We start from the raw sequence: 17,602 nt of genomic DNA, 5'->3' as shown, positions 1-17,602 counted from the left end.
CAGCAAATCACCTGGTCTACCCATCTACTGTTGTCATCTGCCCAGGCCACCTGCTTCTCCCACCAGCCTACGGACAATTTCGCATAGCTGGGGGCGAAGCAGGTGCCCATAGCTGTGCCCATTATCTGTCGGTACCTCTGATTTTGGAAGGTAAAAATATTGTTGTTCAAACAAAATGAAATAAATTCAAGTAGCATTTCACTGTGTTCCAAGTGTCTTATTGAGCGCTGCCCCAAGAAGAACTTCACTGCTGCCAGTCCGTCCTGATGTCTTATACTAGTATATAGGTTGCAAACATCAAGTGTTATCATTACAAAGTCTTTTTCCCAACCTATGTACTGTATTTGCCTAAGGAAATCCTTAGTGTCTCTGGTATACAAGCTCATCTGAACAACCAAAGGTGCTAAAAATGATCAATGAATCTTGACATGTTTTCGGTCAAGCCTCCAATAGATGACACAATTGGTCTTCCTGGTGGGTTGGTTACATCCTTGTGCACCTTTGGCAGATGATAGAACGTAGGCATTTTTGGATGCTTGTTTTGCAAAAATAATAGTTCTTCCTTGGATAGTATTCCTCTTTCGAACCATTTACCAATCAGATTAGCGTACTTCTGAATGCTGATCTTATATTCCTCTTCTGTAGTGAGGACATAATTAGCCTCATCCTGTAATTGGCGGAGGGCTTCTTTGCAATAGTCCTTATGGGCTTGTATAACGATGTTTCCGCCCTTATCTGATGGTTTGATTATAATGGAATTATCCTGCTGTAAATTATATATTGCCTTCCTCTGGTTCAAAGGTAAATTCCACTTCAGTTTATCTTTACAGTCTCCCTCTTTATTTCTCAATTCTTTAAGCTCCTGGATCACTGCTTCTGAGAAAATGTCAATGGCATCAGTTGGTAGTTGGGGACAGAAACGTGAGGGTGGTTTAAAAGGGGTTTGTTCCCCAATTTGAATTATCCCCATGTCCGCTACCCGCATAGAATCATCTCTTAGAGATGATGGTTGGGAACTGCTTTCATTTCCCAGTTCCTCCAGCACTGCCAAAGTCTCCAAATCACGAATGTTCATTTCTCCTGGTTCTTGTTCCATTGATTGGGCTCCTCTTATATTAATCCTTGTTTGATCACCTGGATTTTTTAATTTGAAGAACTTCATCAACTTCAATTTCCTGACAAATTTGAATAGATCTATTCGTGTTTGAGTATATTCGTAACGGCTGGTAGGACAAAAGGTTAAACCCAGTTTAAGTACATTCTCTTCATCTACAGTTAGAGTCCTTGGAGAAAGATTTATTATAGTTAGGGCGTCTTCTACTTCCGATTGAATAGTCCCCTTCGGTTCCTGGTAGACTTCGTTCCATTTATTGTGTTTTCTTCCGCCCCTCCTTTTGATGCGCTTGTGCTTGCTGATTGTTCCGGGGGGGCGACCTTTACCCCCCTCTCAACCATGATTGTCTGATGAGGTCGAATTTCTCGCGAAAAGAAGGTTGTTGTACTTGTCGTTGAGCAATATTTGAGCCCTCTTCTTCTGATTGCTCGGCACTAGTTACTTCAGATTCAGAGGTTTCTCTAACCTCCACTGGTTTGCCTGACCTCGCTCTCAGATTACGGCGTGGTACATCATATCTCCCTGCAAAGGTTAGAATCCTTCCCTTTTCTTAGTCTTGAGCATCTCGGTCAAACTTCTGTTGTTTTCTCAATTGGATCTTTTTTTCATAGATGGCTAATCTTTTCTTCATTAATTCCTTCTCTTCGTCATGTTTAATCTGGTCTATTGATTCCAGAATTTTCTTATCCAAAAGCTCTATATGTTTCAATGCCTTCTCACGATCTTTCCATACAAATTTGATTAGAATTTTTAACATCCCCTCAGAAGAATGGGCTGTAAACTCCGCCCACTCTGTCAGTAAATCCGGATCTGGATTTTCATAAGATGGGATTGTATACATGCGAAGACCTCGTGGAACTCTGCTAACTTTGACATAATGTTGTAAAGAGGTGGCCTCCCACCATTTTCTGATTTCTCTTTCATATAGTCTCTCTAGTTGTTGGTATGGTATTCTAGTGTTATATTGCGCAGCATCCTGTGTTTGAGTCGTGCCCTATGTCTCTGCTCCTGGGCGTGCTTTGAACATCCCAGTCGCCGCCTCCCGACGTGCCGATTCACTAAACATCAGTGTATATTTAAATTTGTATTGTAATGCGATCGTTGCACTCCTAACTCGCTAATGCCGCTTTATATAAACGATGCCGTCGTCTCCTACCTTCAAGTTGTGAATCACTTAAAGGTCTTTGCTTCGTTAGCTCGGAGAAGGCGTTGTTGCTTGAGGCTTCCAGCGGCGGTGCGGGTTCGTTTCAATTTTCGTAGCTCCAAAGTTTCGCCAACAGAAGGACCAGCACTCGGGTTAGATTAAATCCTGATTTCGGATTTTATTTGTGCAAATAGAAAAACAGACGCGTTTCAGTCGTAGCTTTCGTCAGTGTCGGCTCGCGTTTAGAGACGGAAGTTAATATGTACACCACCTTTCATCAACATAGACGAAGGACCCAATTACGTGATTATGGTCGCCATCTTAGAGTGTGCAAATCATATTGTATTTACAAAAGGCTTTTTGTTTGTTTTATCTTCAAACATTTTCCATCCAAGTTCATTGTAATGAAAATCCAAATATTGGACATTGCATAATAGTCCTATATCAATCACCAAATTAAAAATTCGTATAAACCAACATGATTGTTCAAAACGAATTAAATACTTATTACATATGCCTCAGTAACAACAATTTGTTAAACTCGGGTAAATCATCTAATTTCCTGAACATATTATGTTCAGAGCCTCAAATTAAAAAGCATAAGGGGGGTGATTATCATGTACATATTGGTAATTTGCATTATATATATATATATATATATATATATATATATATATATATATATATATATATATATTACCTACTGGCGGTCGCCAGTAGGTAGTTATAGTTAGGACCACGTTTCCATTGGAAATCCGCAACATTCTATTTTGAATAACTTTGGCGCTGGTCGACGAATCCTTGCGAATTTTTCAAAATAGGTGGGGCGCTACGCTCCGCTCCTTCCCTGAAAGTCTCGGGGGGATTCGTCAAGCGGGGGCTGAGATAAAAGGGGGGTCCCAAAACGCGTTTTTCCCATGCATTTTTCCATAGGACCTTTAGACAGGGCTACAGCCCGAACGGCTGAACAGAATTACTAGAAATTTGGCAGAGAGGTAGTCCTCAGGTCAAGGAAGTGCCTTTTGTAGGTTTGGTGTAAATCTGTTCAGTAGATTCTGAGAAAATAGCCTTTAAATCAATATATATATCTGAGCCAGCTTACGGTGCGCTTACGGTACGCTTACCGTACGCGTACGGTGGCGTGCGCGAGCGCGATTCTGATTGGCTCTTAGATCTTAGTAAACATTCGAATCGGCCGAAACCAGGAAGCGGCGGCCGCCATTTTCTCTCTCGCACTGAGAGTGATGTTTAAAATATAAAGCACAAAAACATGTAAAGGGGCTGTTTAGACAGCTCCCACACACATAGCAATGTTGAGGGAGTCCCCAAAGATCCCCCAAGGCCAAAAACGGAATTTTTATTTTTTCGCTAATTTCGCCGATTACGCTTACCGTACGCGTACGGTAAAAAATTATAAAAAAAAAAAAAAATATCCACACTCTCCCCACCCCGTGTGCAATTGTGCATGACTTATTAAAGATGAGTTAAACTAAAATATAAAAAAAAAAAATCATAAAAAAAAAATTATCCACACTCTCTCCACCCCGTGTGCAAATGGTGCCCGAAGTGCACCATTTGTGCATGGCTTATAACATATACGAAAAATTAAAATATTACCTTTCAAAACGAAGTGCATCATATGTCCTCCTGATCTTGAAGGAGCCCTCCTGGAAGAGTGAGAGGACGAATGGCGCGAGGCTGACTCCGTCACCAGGACCACCGATCCATCCCCAGACCTCACTGAGGCCTGTCTCGACGTCGAGCGTGCTCTCGACGTTGAACCTGCACGCATTCCAGACGTCGATCTTGGCTCCTGACTTCTCGCTAGTTGGGCCTCCCGTCTGCTCGACATTGAACGCCATCCTGACGGCGACCGGTGCCGATGAGAAGCAGGTGAAGAATGCTGTCTCGATGTCGAACGGCAATGTGAAGCCGACGACGGAGGGACTCTCTCTCTCGACGCCGAACGTCGTCTAGACGACGGCGGAGCTGTGTCCAATCTCGACGTCGAAGGTCTGCGAGACGACGGCGGAGGGGTATTTGCCGCCCTCGACGCCGAACACCGTCGAGACGACGCCGGAGACCTCATCCTCGACGCCGAGTTGACGACGGCAGAGGAGTTTTCGTTCTCGACGTCGAACACTGATGAGACTGGGATGACAGAAGTGAGCCATCCCTCGACGCCGAACGTCGTACCGACGATGGCGGGGGTCTCTCTCTCTCTACGCCAATCGTCGCCTAGTTGACCACGGAAGAGGGGTGACACTCCTCGACACCAATCGTCGCCGAATTGACGACGGTGGAGGGTCTCTGCCCCTCGACGCCGATCGTCAACGGGTTGACGACGGCGGAGGGGTCTTATCTCTCGACGCCGATCATAGCCGGGTTGACGACGGCGGAGAATCCTGAATCTTCGACATCGACGACGTACCTTTTCTCGGCGGCGAGCCTGCTGTCGAAGGTCTTTTTTTCGATAAATGACCCACCTGAAGATCTTGCCTCAGCGCCAAGCCCGACGCTGAAGCAGAAGGACGCGAGGACTTGCTTCTAGAAGGTGTTCTAGACCTCTTGGAGCCCTTCCTTACTGGAGACCTTCCTCTAGATGATTTATCTGCCAGGCCATACAGGCAAATTCTTTCCCTGTCCTTTAAGGTTCTTCTGGACAGGTTCTGGCAGTGAGGGAAGGTCTTAGGATCATGATCCTCAGGTAAATAAAGAATACAGACCTCATGAGAATCTGTTTTGGCCTTCTTTTTACCACAAGAAGGGCAAGGGTCAAAAAGAGATGGCATTTTAAGTTGTTTAAAAATGCCCAAACCTGTCAGAAAAGACAGCTTCTTACTTCAAAAGATGAAAGACGTCGAAGTAAGGAATAAAAGTTGTGAAAAATGACAAGATTTTCTGACAAATAGCAGAAAAGAGTGGAGCTGTGTTGCCAGGATCCTTCCTGAAGGAGCCGGAAAGAACAACTGACCTAACTGTCACCACTGAGGCATGATGGGAAGCTGGGGGTCAGGTGCGCCCTAAAGGCACGGTGTCAGTTTATTGCTATGCAGCTACAGGTTAGCTTTTCAGTCTTTGTAGACTGGGTATTTGCAATGCAGCCTGGGAGCTTCCTATGCTTTCAGTGATTTATGAGAGTTTCTACTGTTTGCTGAGCATTAAAACAGTTTCTAAACAAATTTTTTTATTGTTTCTCCTGTTTCTAATGCATGTTTTTCATGTATGGTAGAAATTCCTTCGAGCATGATTCAGCTCTGATGTTTATTAGGCTGCAATTGCTTATTTTTATTTATATATATATATATATATATATATATATATATAGATAGATAGATAGATAGATAGATAGAGATAGATAGATAGATAGATAGATAGATAGATAGATAGATAGATAGATAGATAGATAGATAGATAGATAGATAGATAGATATATATGTGGGTATATATATATGGATATATATATGTGGGGCACATATAATATAGTGTTTCCGGGGTCCCGCGCATGGGCGGGAATATTCTAATGCTTATGACTTTGATGAGGATACCCCTGGAAGAGAACTAGGATTACAGGTAAGTAACTAATCCATTATTACAGGAGTCTACAGGGGGGTAGGGGCCTGCATAGATTGTGCCCATTTGACTGTAGCACGGTGTCTCTTCATGCCTGAGTCATTGTGCAAGTGCATGGACAGTGACTGGGTAGATGGATTGCTGGTAGTTGACAGCAGGGTGAGTTTATAAGTGCTTGTGTTTCGGCACATAGATCAGATAAGGACATGGTTCTGTCAGGATGATTGCAAGAGTGGACAGAGAGTGACAGTGTGATTGGGGCACTTCATGAGTACTATCTGGATTATTGCAGATTGAATCAGTAGTCTGCAGGGGGTTAGGGGACCGCATAGATTGTGCACATGTGACTGTAGCACTGCGTGTTTTAATGCCTGAGGCATTCTACAAGTGCATGGACAGTGATTGGATAGTTAGAGTGCTGATACATGACAGTAGGGCAAGTTTATAAGTGCTTGTGTTTGAGCACAGTGATTAGAAAAGGTCATAGTTCTGTCAAGTTGATAGCAGGAGTGGATAGAGAGTGACAGTGTGATTGGGGCACTGCATGAGTACTACCTGGATTATTGCAGGAGTGAATCAGTAGTCTGCAGGGGGTTAGCGGCCTGCATAGATTGTGCACATTTGACTGTAGCACTGTGTGTCTTAATGCCTGAGTCATTGTACAAGTGCATGGACAGTGACTGGGTAGATGGAGTGCTGGTAGTTGACAGCAGGGTGAGTTTATAAGTGCTTGTGTTTCGGCACAGAGATTAGATAAGAACATGGTTCGGTCAGGATGATTGCAAGAGTGGACAGAGAGTGACAGTGTGATTGGGGCACTGCATGAGGACTATCTGGATTATTGCAGGAGTGAATCAGTAGTCTGCAGGGGGTTAGGGGACTGCATAGATTGTGCACATTTGACTGTAGCACGGTGTCTCTTCATGCGTGAGTCATTGTACAAGTGCATGGACAGTGACTGAGTAGGTAGAGTGCTGGTAGTTGACAGCAGGGTGAATTTATAAGTGCTTGTGTTTCGGCACAGAGATTAGATAAGAACATGGTTCGGTCAGGATGATTGCAAGAGTGGACAGGGAGTGACAGTGTGATTGAGGCACTGCATGAGTACTATCTGGATTATTGCAGGAGTGAATCAGTAGTCTGCTGTGGATTTTTGGTTTCCCTGCTCTCTCTTCGAACTTCCATACCATAGCAAACAGCAGTATCTCGGGAGTGGGCACCAAGGGACACTGCAGGAACCGACCCTGGGGGGTAGAGGTCCCCAGGTCCATTAAAGGCTCCAGGAGGGGGGCTTTACAGCCCCCCTCCCAACTTTTCCAAAGCCCCGGATTTAAACAGTTAGGGCCCCGGGGAGGTGGTGGTCCCCCGGGACGTGTGGGGGGGGCGCAAGCCCCCACACAGGATTTTTTTTTAATGTAAAACCAACCCCAGGGAGGTGGCGGGGGCCTCACAGGCCCCTGCATTACAATCACCAAATCCCCCTGGGACCTGGCCCACCCAGGGGCTAAAAAATAACGAAGCGAGGAAGCCCTTGCTTCGTTTTTTTTTAAATGTTGTCCGGATCCGCGCACCCAGTGCGCATTCCGCTATTTTTCTAAAAATAAATATGCTTTTTTTACCCTGGGGGTCCTCCTGGGACCCCCTGAGCAGGCCTAGAAGGTCTGGGTGTTTCTACCCTGCCCCCTTTTTCTTTTTTTTCACCTATGTTTCTCCTGTTTTCTTGTGCCTCGGTTACCGAGTCACAAGATGGCTGCTAACACTTCCTGGTTTGGAGTGTTGACAGCCAATTAGAATAAAGCTTGTGGTTGGGAGGGTGCGCAAATCCACCGTGCGGGTCTGCGGCTCCTCCCCGCCTCTAAATATCAAAACTTTTATTTTTTGATTTTCACAGCAACTACTGAACAGATTTACTCCATTTAAAAAACATGTCTCTTCCTGAACCAAGGGCTACCTTTTTGCCAAATTAGCTGTAATTCCGTTCAGCAGTTCGGGCTGTAGTCGTGCCTAAAGTTTCCTATGGAAAATAACATGCAGAAAACACGTTTTGGGACTCCTCTTTTTTCTTGGCCCCTGCTTGCCGAATCACCCCGAAACTTTCAAGATAGGAGCTGACCGGAGCGCCCCATGAGTTTTTAGAATTTCGTGAATATTCGTCAACCGGCGCAAAAGTTATTGGGAAAACAAAAAACGCTTTTCCGATGGTAAATAGGTCCTAACTATAACTATCTAGTGACGACCGCCAGTAGATAATATATATGTATATACTTGTTATATTAAAATTAAATAAATTAGTCAATTATAATATAAATTAAAATGTACATTTTAATAATATTTTTGCATTTCATATGTGTAAATAAACATACACACATACATATATATCTGTGTTTGTTTGTTTAAATAAGTATATATTTTTATAAATTTTTAAATTATTTAAATATATTTAATTTACATTATCTTATTGTTATATGTTAATATATTTAATGTTTACTATGTTTAACTATATATACATCTTAAAAACTATATTTTTGTATATATTTTCCTATATTTGTGTAAATCAATATATTTTTTCTGATATTTTTGTCATTTACATTATCGGTTTAGAAGAACTATATTTTTGTACTCGATATTTGTGACATGATATTTTTTACTGCATTATTTGGGGTTTCTATATTTTGTCAGTGATCCTCAATTCAACTATCCATACAGTTACTCCCACAGTCACCTGTCCATTTAAAAGTCCCCTCACTCAGCCCTCTAGCCACTCACCCAACCATTTACTTACGTATCAACTCACTAAACTCATTTACTGATCCACACCCTCAACCTTCACTGACTCAGTCATGTAACTACTTTCACATATTAGCCCACTCGCTCATTCACCTATCTAGCTATACATCCATCCCATCTGAACTCCACTCATTTATCCAGCCATTTGCTTGTCTCCTGTCACTCATACATTTACCCACTCACTAGCCCGTTTCAAATCCTCCTCATCCATGCAGTAGCTTACCGACGCATTCACCACTGCACCCACACAGTTACCTAGCCACACAATCCCACATGCAAACCCTTACTGATCAATAAATAGTTTTACTTATTCAAATGTTCCATATACATTCGCTTAGTCTATTTTCAACTTTATTTTGGTTCAAAGAATCATATTAGTGCATGATTTTTTTTTTCTTTACATATTTTATTAATTTTAAGTATCAATATACACATATATAACACATTGTATGAATGTTTCCGCAATTACATCACTAGTTGTACATTTGTAATTATCATTGCACATTTTGCTAACATTCTATAATCCAAGTATTGTCCTTGACACTTGTAACGCAACTACTGAAATAACCCCCCCTCCCGCCACATGTACCCTTATGGAATTGTAGATGGCTTGTATAAAGATACACACATAAACAACGAGAGAGGAAGGGAAACAACACGACTACTCCCCTCAAGGGATAAATCTCAAAAAACAACAAAGTCCGTGTGATTTAAACACAACCTCTTTGGGTCAAAGGAGCACGAGTCTGCTGACTCAAAACAACACTTTATGTTGTTTAGGGGAAAGAAACCTACATAGATTTTTTAGGTTTTATATAAAGCCCTCACTCGCCAACCTGGTTGGTGACATGCTTCATCATCGGGCTCCACTGGGTATGGCCGAATGCCAACCCAGTGTGCTACAACGCCAGGTTACTGCGGAGCGGGGTTCGTGTGAGGTGACAGTGAATTTAAAAACTTCCAATTGAGTCAAAAAAGCAGTTTTATTTGTTTTGCTAATTGGAAATATTAAAAAAGGAAGAGTGAGGGTCAAAAATTAGAAGACCGGATTCACTCTGTGGCGGTCAACATGTTTCTGCCTTAATGTATGGTATACAGGCTTTTGTCAGGACCAGAGTGGGGGTGCAGAGTCCCGGCGGTATGAGCGCGCTAAGGCTCACCCTGCCGAGGACTGTAAGTGTGAAAAATATATATAGTGAATAATCCGCCAGCTATTATGGTGGTGGAGAGGAACGAGTTTATTCTAGTGGTTGACAGACACACAACAAAAGACAAAACATAAAAGAATTGTAAGTATTGATGTTCAAACTCGTAATCAATCGCTGCCAGGTAAGCCAAGCAGACAACAATGTGCTCGATCGGTGATGTGCCATTAGGTTGTACCACAGGTGCACTAATTGTGAGATCTGTGCACCTAAAAGTACCAGGGCTCAGGTGTCAGGCAAGTGCGTTGAAACTTGTACTGAATAGCGTGTCTAGTTAGGTATATCGAGACACACGTGATTGCTGTACAATGTGTCAACACTTATATTGCATATGGGCAAGGGGGACGGAGAAACGTACCCCTGTGTAAGTCATAGGTAGCGACTTAACAGTAAGGTAAAAATAAAAAATAAAACAACCCAATCTTACTCGAAGGCATATCCGTGTGAAGCCTCAGGGATCCCGGGAGAAGGGTGGGAGCATATGGCACACCCTGGAATTAAAGAGAAAGGAGGAAAGGTGGTTGAAAAACCAAGAGAGTGGTGTCTCTTAGAAAACGCTTACCGTCAAATTAGAGGGAGAGGGGGGAGGGGGAACAGGGTTCTATTCACACCCTCGTTGCTCGGCACCCGTTCAGTACCTAAAGGGAGCCTCTCGCACCCGGGTCCAGGATGTCAGGGCCCGGGGTGAGGGGCTCGTATATGTGGTAGCGGGGAAGACGTGCATCGCGTAAAGCGACGGAACAAAGAGATAACCACACTGATTGGACCAGCCCTACCCACGCTGTTACGTGATTGGGTATCCTGAAGGCTGGGGAGCCAATCATGTCGTAGTTAAGGTACGGAGAAACCGTGTAGTAAAGGGAACCTGATCGCGAAGGAAGCAGGTTTTTTGTTAAAACGAAACTTTATTAGGAGTGGGAGTCGGTGACACTCGCCCATAGTGGATGGTTTGTATGGAGTATCATATGATGAATGGAAGATCCCATATATATAGTTGGAACTATATATGAGAGATAAACTAACAAAGTCTACATTAAATATAGTATTGTGTTGCTCACAAGAAGGGGTGAAATCATTTGGCAACAGAAATTGTTAGTCAACAGGAAATTGTTCGGAAATAAGTAGTATTAATCAGCATCCACTCAATGCACGGGGTAGGTGGCAAAGGAGAAACACAGGGTTGAGGTGCACAAATGTACGCGCTCTTACATGTAACTGTATGAGACAAGAAAAGAAAAGAGGGAACACTGAGGGTGCCAGCAACTCGACTCAAAGTGGAGGTATTAAGTTGGTAATGAACAGGGAGTGTTAGGGACTTATAATACTGTGGTCCAAGGTATATTGTCATTGAGCCCACAATGATTTGTCCCCAGACGGTGGACCCATCTCTGTTCCTTTTCGAAAAGGATTTTTTGAATGTTCCGCCGTGCGGTGATCTCCTCAATGATGGTCCATGTTAAGTCATTGGTGGTATGGTTGGAAGACAGGAAATGTTCACTCATTTTAGTTGTAATGCGTTTGCACCTGATGTTACTCCGGTGCTCGCATATTCTGAGTTGAACTTTTCTGGTAGTCATTCCTACGTAGCGTAGTCCACACGGGCTTGTGATTAAATAAATCACATTAGATGTGTTACAATTAGTGTGTCCTCTTTGCGTCCAGGTCTTGCCTGGTTCCAAGTTTAAGGTTGTTGTATGCGAGGTCAGATGGCAGATGCTGCAATCAGAGCAGGGATAGTGTCCTGTGATCTTAGGCAAACCCCAGGCCTCTGTGATAGTCCTTTGAGTGGTGTTAAGTTGTACGATCGGGCGTGTATGTACCAGACTGTTACGCAAGCTCTGCGCCCGTTTGAAAGAAAAGAGAGGTTTCTCCCACTTGCGGTTGTTGATATTGATAATACTCCAGTGCTTGTTGATTACTTTTTTCATTTTGTTGGATAAAGTGCTGTAAGTTGTTACGCAAGTTAATGGTGTAGGCCTCGTATCATTGACGTAATCTTGCAGTAATACTTCCCTAGGTTGGTTCCTAGCACGTTTGTAGCTTTTGGAGAGTAAAGGTTGAGGATACTCTCTCGCTACCAGTTTGGAAGTAAGATCGTCAGATTGGTTTTTGAAATCGCCCAATGAGGTGCAATTCCGCCGAAGGTGGAGGAATCGACCGTACGGTAAGTTCTCCCTCAATGTACGGGGGTGGAAACTTGTAAATTCCAGTAAATTGTTTCTTGAGGTTGGTTTGTAATATGTCTTGGTATGTAGTGATCCCTGCTTTTTCGAGATTATGACATCAAGGAATACTACTTCTGAGTGATCATGGGTATAAGTGAATCTCAAATTGGGATCCAAAGTGTTGACCCATTCGAAGAAAGCAAGCAGGGCATTTTGGCTGCCCTGCCAGATTAACAGCACGTCATCTATATATCTTCTCCATAAGCCTATAGAGGTTAGTTCTGGGAAGGATGAATTTCCGTTCAAAGTCGTACACGTACAGTCCTGCCACGCTTGGGGCGAAGGTACTCCCCATGGAAGTACCTGTAGATTGTAAATACAGATGTCCCTGGTATTCAAAAAAGTTTTCTTTCAGAGCCAAAGTGGCACATTGGATAATAAAATCCTTGGAAGTTCTATATTCCCATGGATGGGAATTCAAGGACTCCTCTAGGACTCTGATTGTCTCGTCCTGGGGGATACTTGTATATAGGCTTTCGATGTCCATCGTCACCAAAATGGTCTCGTCAGAGCATGTCATGTTGTTCAACAGCTTCAGTAAATCCTTTGTGTCCTTGAGGTACGTGGATGATTGTTGAACCAGTGGTTTTAGAAAATGATCACAAAAGCGTGATAGTGGTTCCAACAAAGAGCCAAGACATATTACAAACCAACCTCAAGAAACAATTTACTGGAATTTACAAGTTTCCACCCCCGTACATTGAGGGAGAACTTACCGTACGGTTAATTCCTCCGCCTTCGGCGGAATTGCACCTCATTGGGCGATTTCGAAAACCAATCTGACGATCTTACTTCCAAACTGGTAGCGAGAGGGTATCCTCAACCTTTACTCTCCAAAAGCTACAAACGTGCTAGGAACCAACCTAGGGAAGTATTACTGCAAGATTACGTCAATGATACGAGGCCTACACCATTAACTTGCGTAACAACTTACAGCACTTTATCCAACAAAATGAAAAAAGTCATCAACAAGCACTGGAGTATTATCAATATCAACAACCGCAAGTGGGAGAAACCTCTCTTTTCTTTCAAACGGGCGCAGAGCTTGCGTAACAGTCTGGTACATACACGCCCGATCGTACAACTTAACACCACTCAAAGGACTATCATAGAGGCCTGGGGTTTGCCTAAGATCACAGGACACTATCCCTGCTCTGATTGCAGCATCTGCCATCTGACCTCGCATACAACAACCTTAAACTTGGAACCAGGCAAGACCTGGACGCAAAGAGGAGACACTAATTGTAACACATCTAATGTGATTTATTTAATCACATGCCCATGTGGACTACGCTACGTAGGAATGACTACCAGAAAAGTTAAACTCAGAATATGGGAGCACCGGAGTAACATCAGGTGCAAACGCATTACAACTAAAATGAGTGAACATTTCCTGTCTTCCAACCATACCACCAATGACTTAACATGGACCATCATTGAGGAGATCACCGCACGGCGGAACATTCAAAAAATCCTTTTCGAAAAGGAACAGAGATGGGTCCACCGTCTGGGGACAAATCATTGTGGGCTCAATGACAATATACCTTGGACCACAGTATTATAAGTCCCTAACACTCCCTGTTCATTACCAACTTAATACCTCCACGTTGAGTCGAGTTGCTGGCACCCTCAGTGTTCCCTCTTTTCTTTTCTTGTCTCATACAGTTACATGTAAGAACGCGTACATTTGTGCACCTCAACCCTGTGTTTCTCCTTTGCCACCTACCCCGTGCATTGAGTGGATGCTGATTAATACTACTTATTTCCGAACAATTTCCTGTTGACTAACAATTTCTGTTGCCAAATGATTTCACCCCTTCTTGTGAGCAACACAATACTATATTTAATGGTAGACTTTGTTAGTTTATCTCTCATATATAGTTCCAACTATATATATGGGATCTTCCATTCATCATATGATACTCCATACAAACCATCCACTATGGGCGAGTGTCAGACTCCCACTCCTAATAAAGTTTCGTTTTAACAAAAAACCTGCTTCCTTCGCGATCAGGTTCCCTTTACTACACGGTTTCTCCGTCCCTTAACTACGACATGATTGGCTCCCCAGCCTCCAGGATACCCAATCACGTAACAGCGTGGGTAGGGCTGGTCCAATCAGTGTGGTTGTCTCTTTGTTCCGTCGCTTTACGCGACGCACGTCTTCCCCGCTACCACATATACGAGCCCCTCACCCCGGGCCCTGACATCCTGGACCCGGGTGCGAGAGGCTCTCTTTAGGTACTGAACGGGTGCCGAGCAACGAAGGCGTGAGTAGAACCCTGTTCCCCCTCCCCCCTCTCCCTCTAATTTGATGGTAAGCGTTTTCTAAGAGACACCACTCTCTTGGTTTTTCAACCACCTTTCCTCCTTTCTCTTTAATTCCAGGGTGTGCCATATGCTCCCACCCTTCTCCCGGGATCCCTGAGGCTTCACACGGATATGCCTCCGAGTAAGATTGGGTTGCTTTAGTTTTTATTTTTACCTTACTGTTAAGTCGCTACCTATGACTTACACAGGGGTACGTTTCTCCGTCCCCCTTGCCCATATGCAATATAAGTGTTGACACATTGTACAGCAATCACGTGTGTCTCGATATACCTAACTAGACACGCTATTCAGGACAAGTTTCAACGCACTTGCCTGACACCTGAGCCCTGGTACTTTTAGGTGCACAGATCTCACAATTAGTGCACCTGTGGTACAACCTAATGGCACATCACCGATCGAGCACATTGTTGTCTGCTTGGCTTACCTGGCAGCGATTGATTACGAGTTTGAACATCAATACTTACAATTCTTTTATGTTTTGTCTTTTGTTGTGTGTCTGTCAACCACTAGAATAAACTCGTTCCTCTCCACCACCATAAAAGCTGGCGGATTATTCACTATATATATTTTTCACACTTACAGTCCTCGGCAGGGTGAGCCTTAGCGCGCTCATACCGCCGGGACTCTGCACCCCCACTCTGGTCCTGACGAAAGCCTGTATACCATACATTAAGGCAGAAACATGTTGACCGCCACAGAGTGAATCCGGTCTTCTAATTTTTGACCCTCACTCTTCCTTTTTTAATTTTTCCAATTAGCAAAACAAATAAAACTGCTTTTTTGACTCAATTGGAAGTTTTTAAATTCACTGTCACCTCACACGAACCCCGCTCCGCAGTAACCTGGCGTTGTAGCACACTGGGTTGGCATTCGGCCATACCCAGTGGAGCCCGATGATGAAGCATGTCACCAACCAGGTTGGCGAGTGAGGGCTTTATATAAAACCTAAAAAATCTATGTAGGTTTCTTTCCCCTAAACAACATAAAGTGTTGTTTTGAGTCAGCAGACTCGTGCTCCTTTGACCCAAAGAGGTTGTGTTTAAATCACACGGACTTTGTTGTATAAAGATACAACATATTCAAGCAAATTTTGGTCCAGCAGCAACCTCCTTGCATAAGAAATATCCCTTACATGTGTCATTATCACGTCTTGGATACCTCTTACATATTCTTCTGTATATAATTGTAGGACCTTGTAGCATCCAGGCATCTGTTATGTCTCCTTTACAATACTTTTGTTATAAAGTCTTCCAATATCGTGTTCCATTCTAGGGATATAGGCTTTTTGCGTAAACCTCTATTTACTTCCCTCTTAAGCTCAGCACTCTCTGCTTTACCCCACCTCACCACCTCGCTATATATAAGTGCATGATAACAACATCTCAATAAAATACATCTCAGAAACAGAAGGCGCCCAGTTCATTAAAATATATCTCTATTGTAAAATGTCATAAAAGGCCTGAATAGTAAAATAGGGTACAAAATACATCTCCATAATAAAGAGATTCAATATACACAATTCATTACAGGAAATAATTAAAAAAATAAAAACAACTTACAAACATTTAGCATCTTTTTATGCTAGAGCACACTAGAGTAACTACCTGCTAAGCCAAATCCAGTTAAGACAAAAAACTCAAAAAGGGACTATTAATATAAATAAATAGGCTCTTGGAGGGTCCGCCGTGCCAACTGTGATGTTTGGCAGTGTGTGCTAATTCAAAAATACTCAAGCATTGCTCACAAAAAGTGCGTAGTAGGTGAATAAAAATTTTAAAACATAAATCAAGGACAGCTTTTGTTTTGGTAAGAATCACACTAAAAAAACACACCTTTTATATATATCACAGAATAAAATTGTCCACGACTGTTAACAGATATTCAAAATTCATCGTTTGTATGATATGGTGTCAGAAAGACTGAGAACAGTAAAACATAATATGCTCTGCGAATATTAACATTTCAATCCTCTCATCCTTTGTATATGGCTCACTTCAAGCAAAAATCTACTGACCCCCAAATACAGTCAATTATGAGCTATCTGTTTTCAGAATTCTTAGGGCCTCTGAAAATGTTCTAATCCTCAGACCCAAGCATATTGGCTTTATCTACTTCCTTCTTATGACAACATATTCAGAACAAAAAAATAGAATATATGCAATGTTCTATTCAGCATCTAACGAACATAAAGTGCATTTGGTTTCCCTCCCCACTATTTGACTGTAATTGAATTAATCTGGAGAGCCTCGTATCGTAAAAATATATTTTTGTGTACTATTTATTTTGTTTTTACAGGTCAGTGTACGAGAACAAAGATGTTTAGACCACCTTTTAGGAAAGTAGGTGAAAATGTCATTCTAACACCAGGAAATTCTCTTTGTCATGGTTTTGAACCTATGATCCATGCAGAAATGAAAGGGAGAAGTATGCTGGATATACCATCATCACTTAAAAGTGTGCCGCTTAGCAGCAAAAGAAATCAAATTACAGAATGCCAGCACTTATCTCATCCAGCATGTGGGGAGATTTTAGGAGATAAAGACTTGAGCAGTTGCTCCAAAGACGATGAAGGTGTGATTACGACCTCAGTATTTAAAAAAAGGTGAGATTGTTTTTCAATTGTATCATTTCATTTTTCCACATTTATTTATTTCAATTGTTTTAGGTCTGCCTCAACAAGTTAGAGCTGGCACACAGCGACATGGTGGTAGCCAGTTTAAACCACCACCGTAGATGAAAGTAAGTGAGTCTAATCCTGCCTCTCCTTCTGTTCTTTGGTGTTTGCAGCGGTTGAACTGTTTGGTAATGCAGATGGAAGAAGAGTACAAAAAGGATATGCGTTGCTGCCGTCAGACAGAGTTTAATCTCCATGCTGCGAAGGTTCAGCGTATTATTTATTATTTATTTCATATTACAGTTTTTATATAGCAGAGATTTGGTCCAAAGGCAAAAGAGTGCTTTACAAGAGTGCAAAAAGTAAGTTCTGGTGAACAGAGTTCATAAAACAATCGATTAGTACCTTGAACACAAGGAACAAACAGTTCATACTAGCAAGGATGTTATCAGATAAGAAGTAGTTAGCTAAGCAACTTAGTTAATCGGCAGCAAGTAATCAAAATAGCAGTGGGAAGAAATATTTTGTATCAAGAAAGACAGGTCAAGTCAACATAGGAGAAGCAACAACCCCTGCTTTAACCAATATGTCACTCAAATATGAGAATTT

At 42.5% G+C, this 17,602-nt stretch overlaps 1 protein-coding gene across 1 annotated transcript in view; it reads left to right on the top strand.

Annotated features, from left to right (window-relative positions):
• Nucleotides 1-17,602, top strand: part of HFM1 (helicase for meiosis 1) — a 3,754,865-nt gene that overhangs the window by 227,631 nt on the left and 3,509,632 nt on the right. The window contains exon 3 of the mRNA XM_085599940.1: nucleotides 16,675-16,981. Coding sequence (XP_085456066.1) covers nucleotides 16,675-16,981 — 307 coding nt within the window. The remainder of the gene's footprint in view (nucleotides 1-16,674; nucleotides 16,982-17,602) is intronic.

The sequence above is a fragment of the Triturus cristatus genome, chromosome 4_2 (assembly GCF_964204655.1).
Source record: "Triturus cristatus chromosome 4_2, aTriCri1.1, whole genome shotgun sequence".
NCBI classification, from domain to species: domain Eukaryota; kingdom Metazoa; phylum Chordata; class Amphibia; order Caudata; family Salamandridae; genus Triturus; species Triturus cristatus.
Note: the sequence above shows the minus strand (reverse complement) of the source record. Positions and strands in the feature narration are given on the sequence as shown.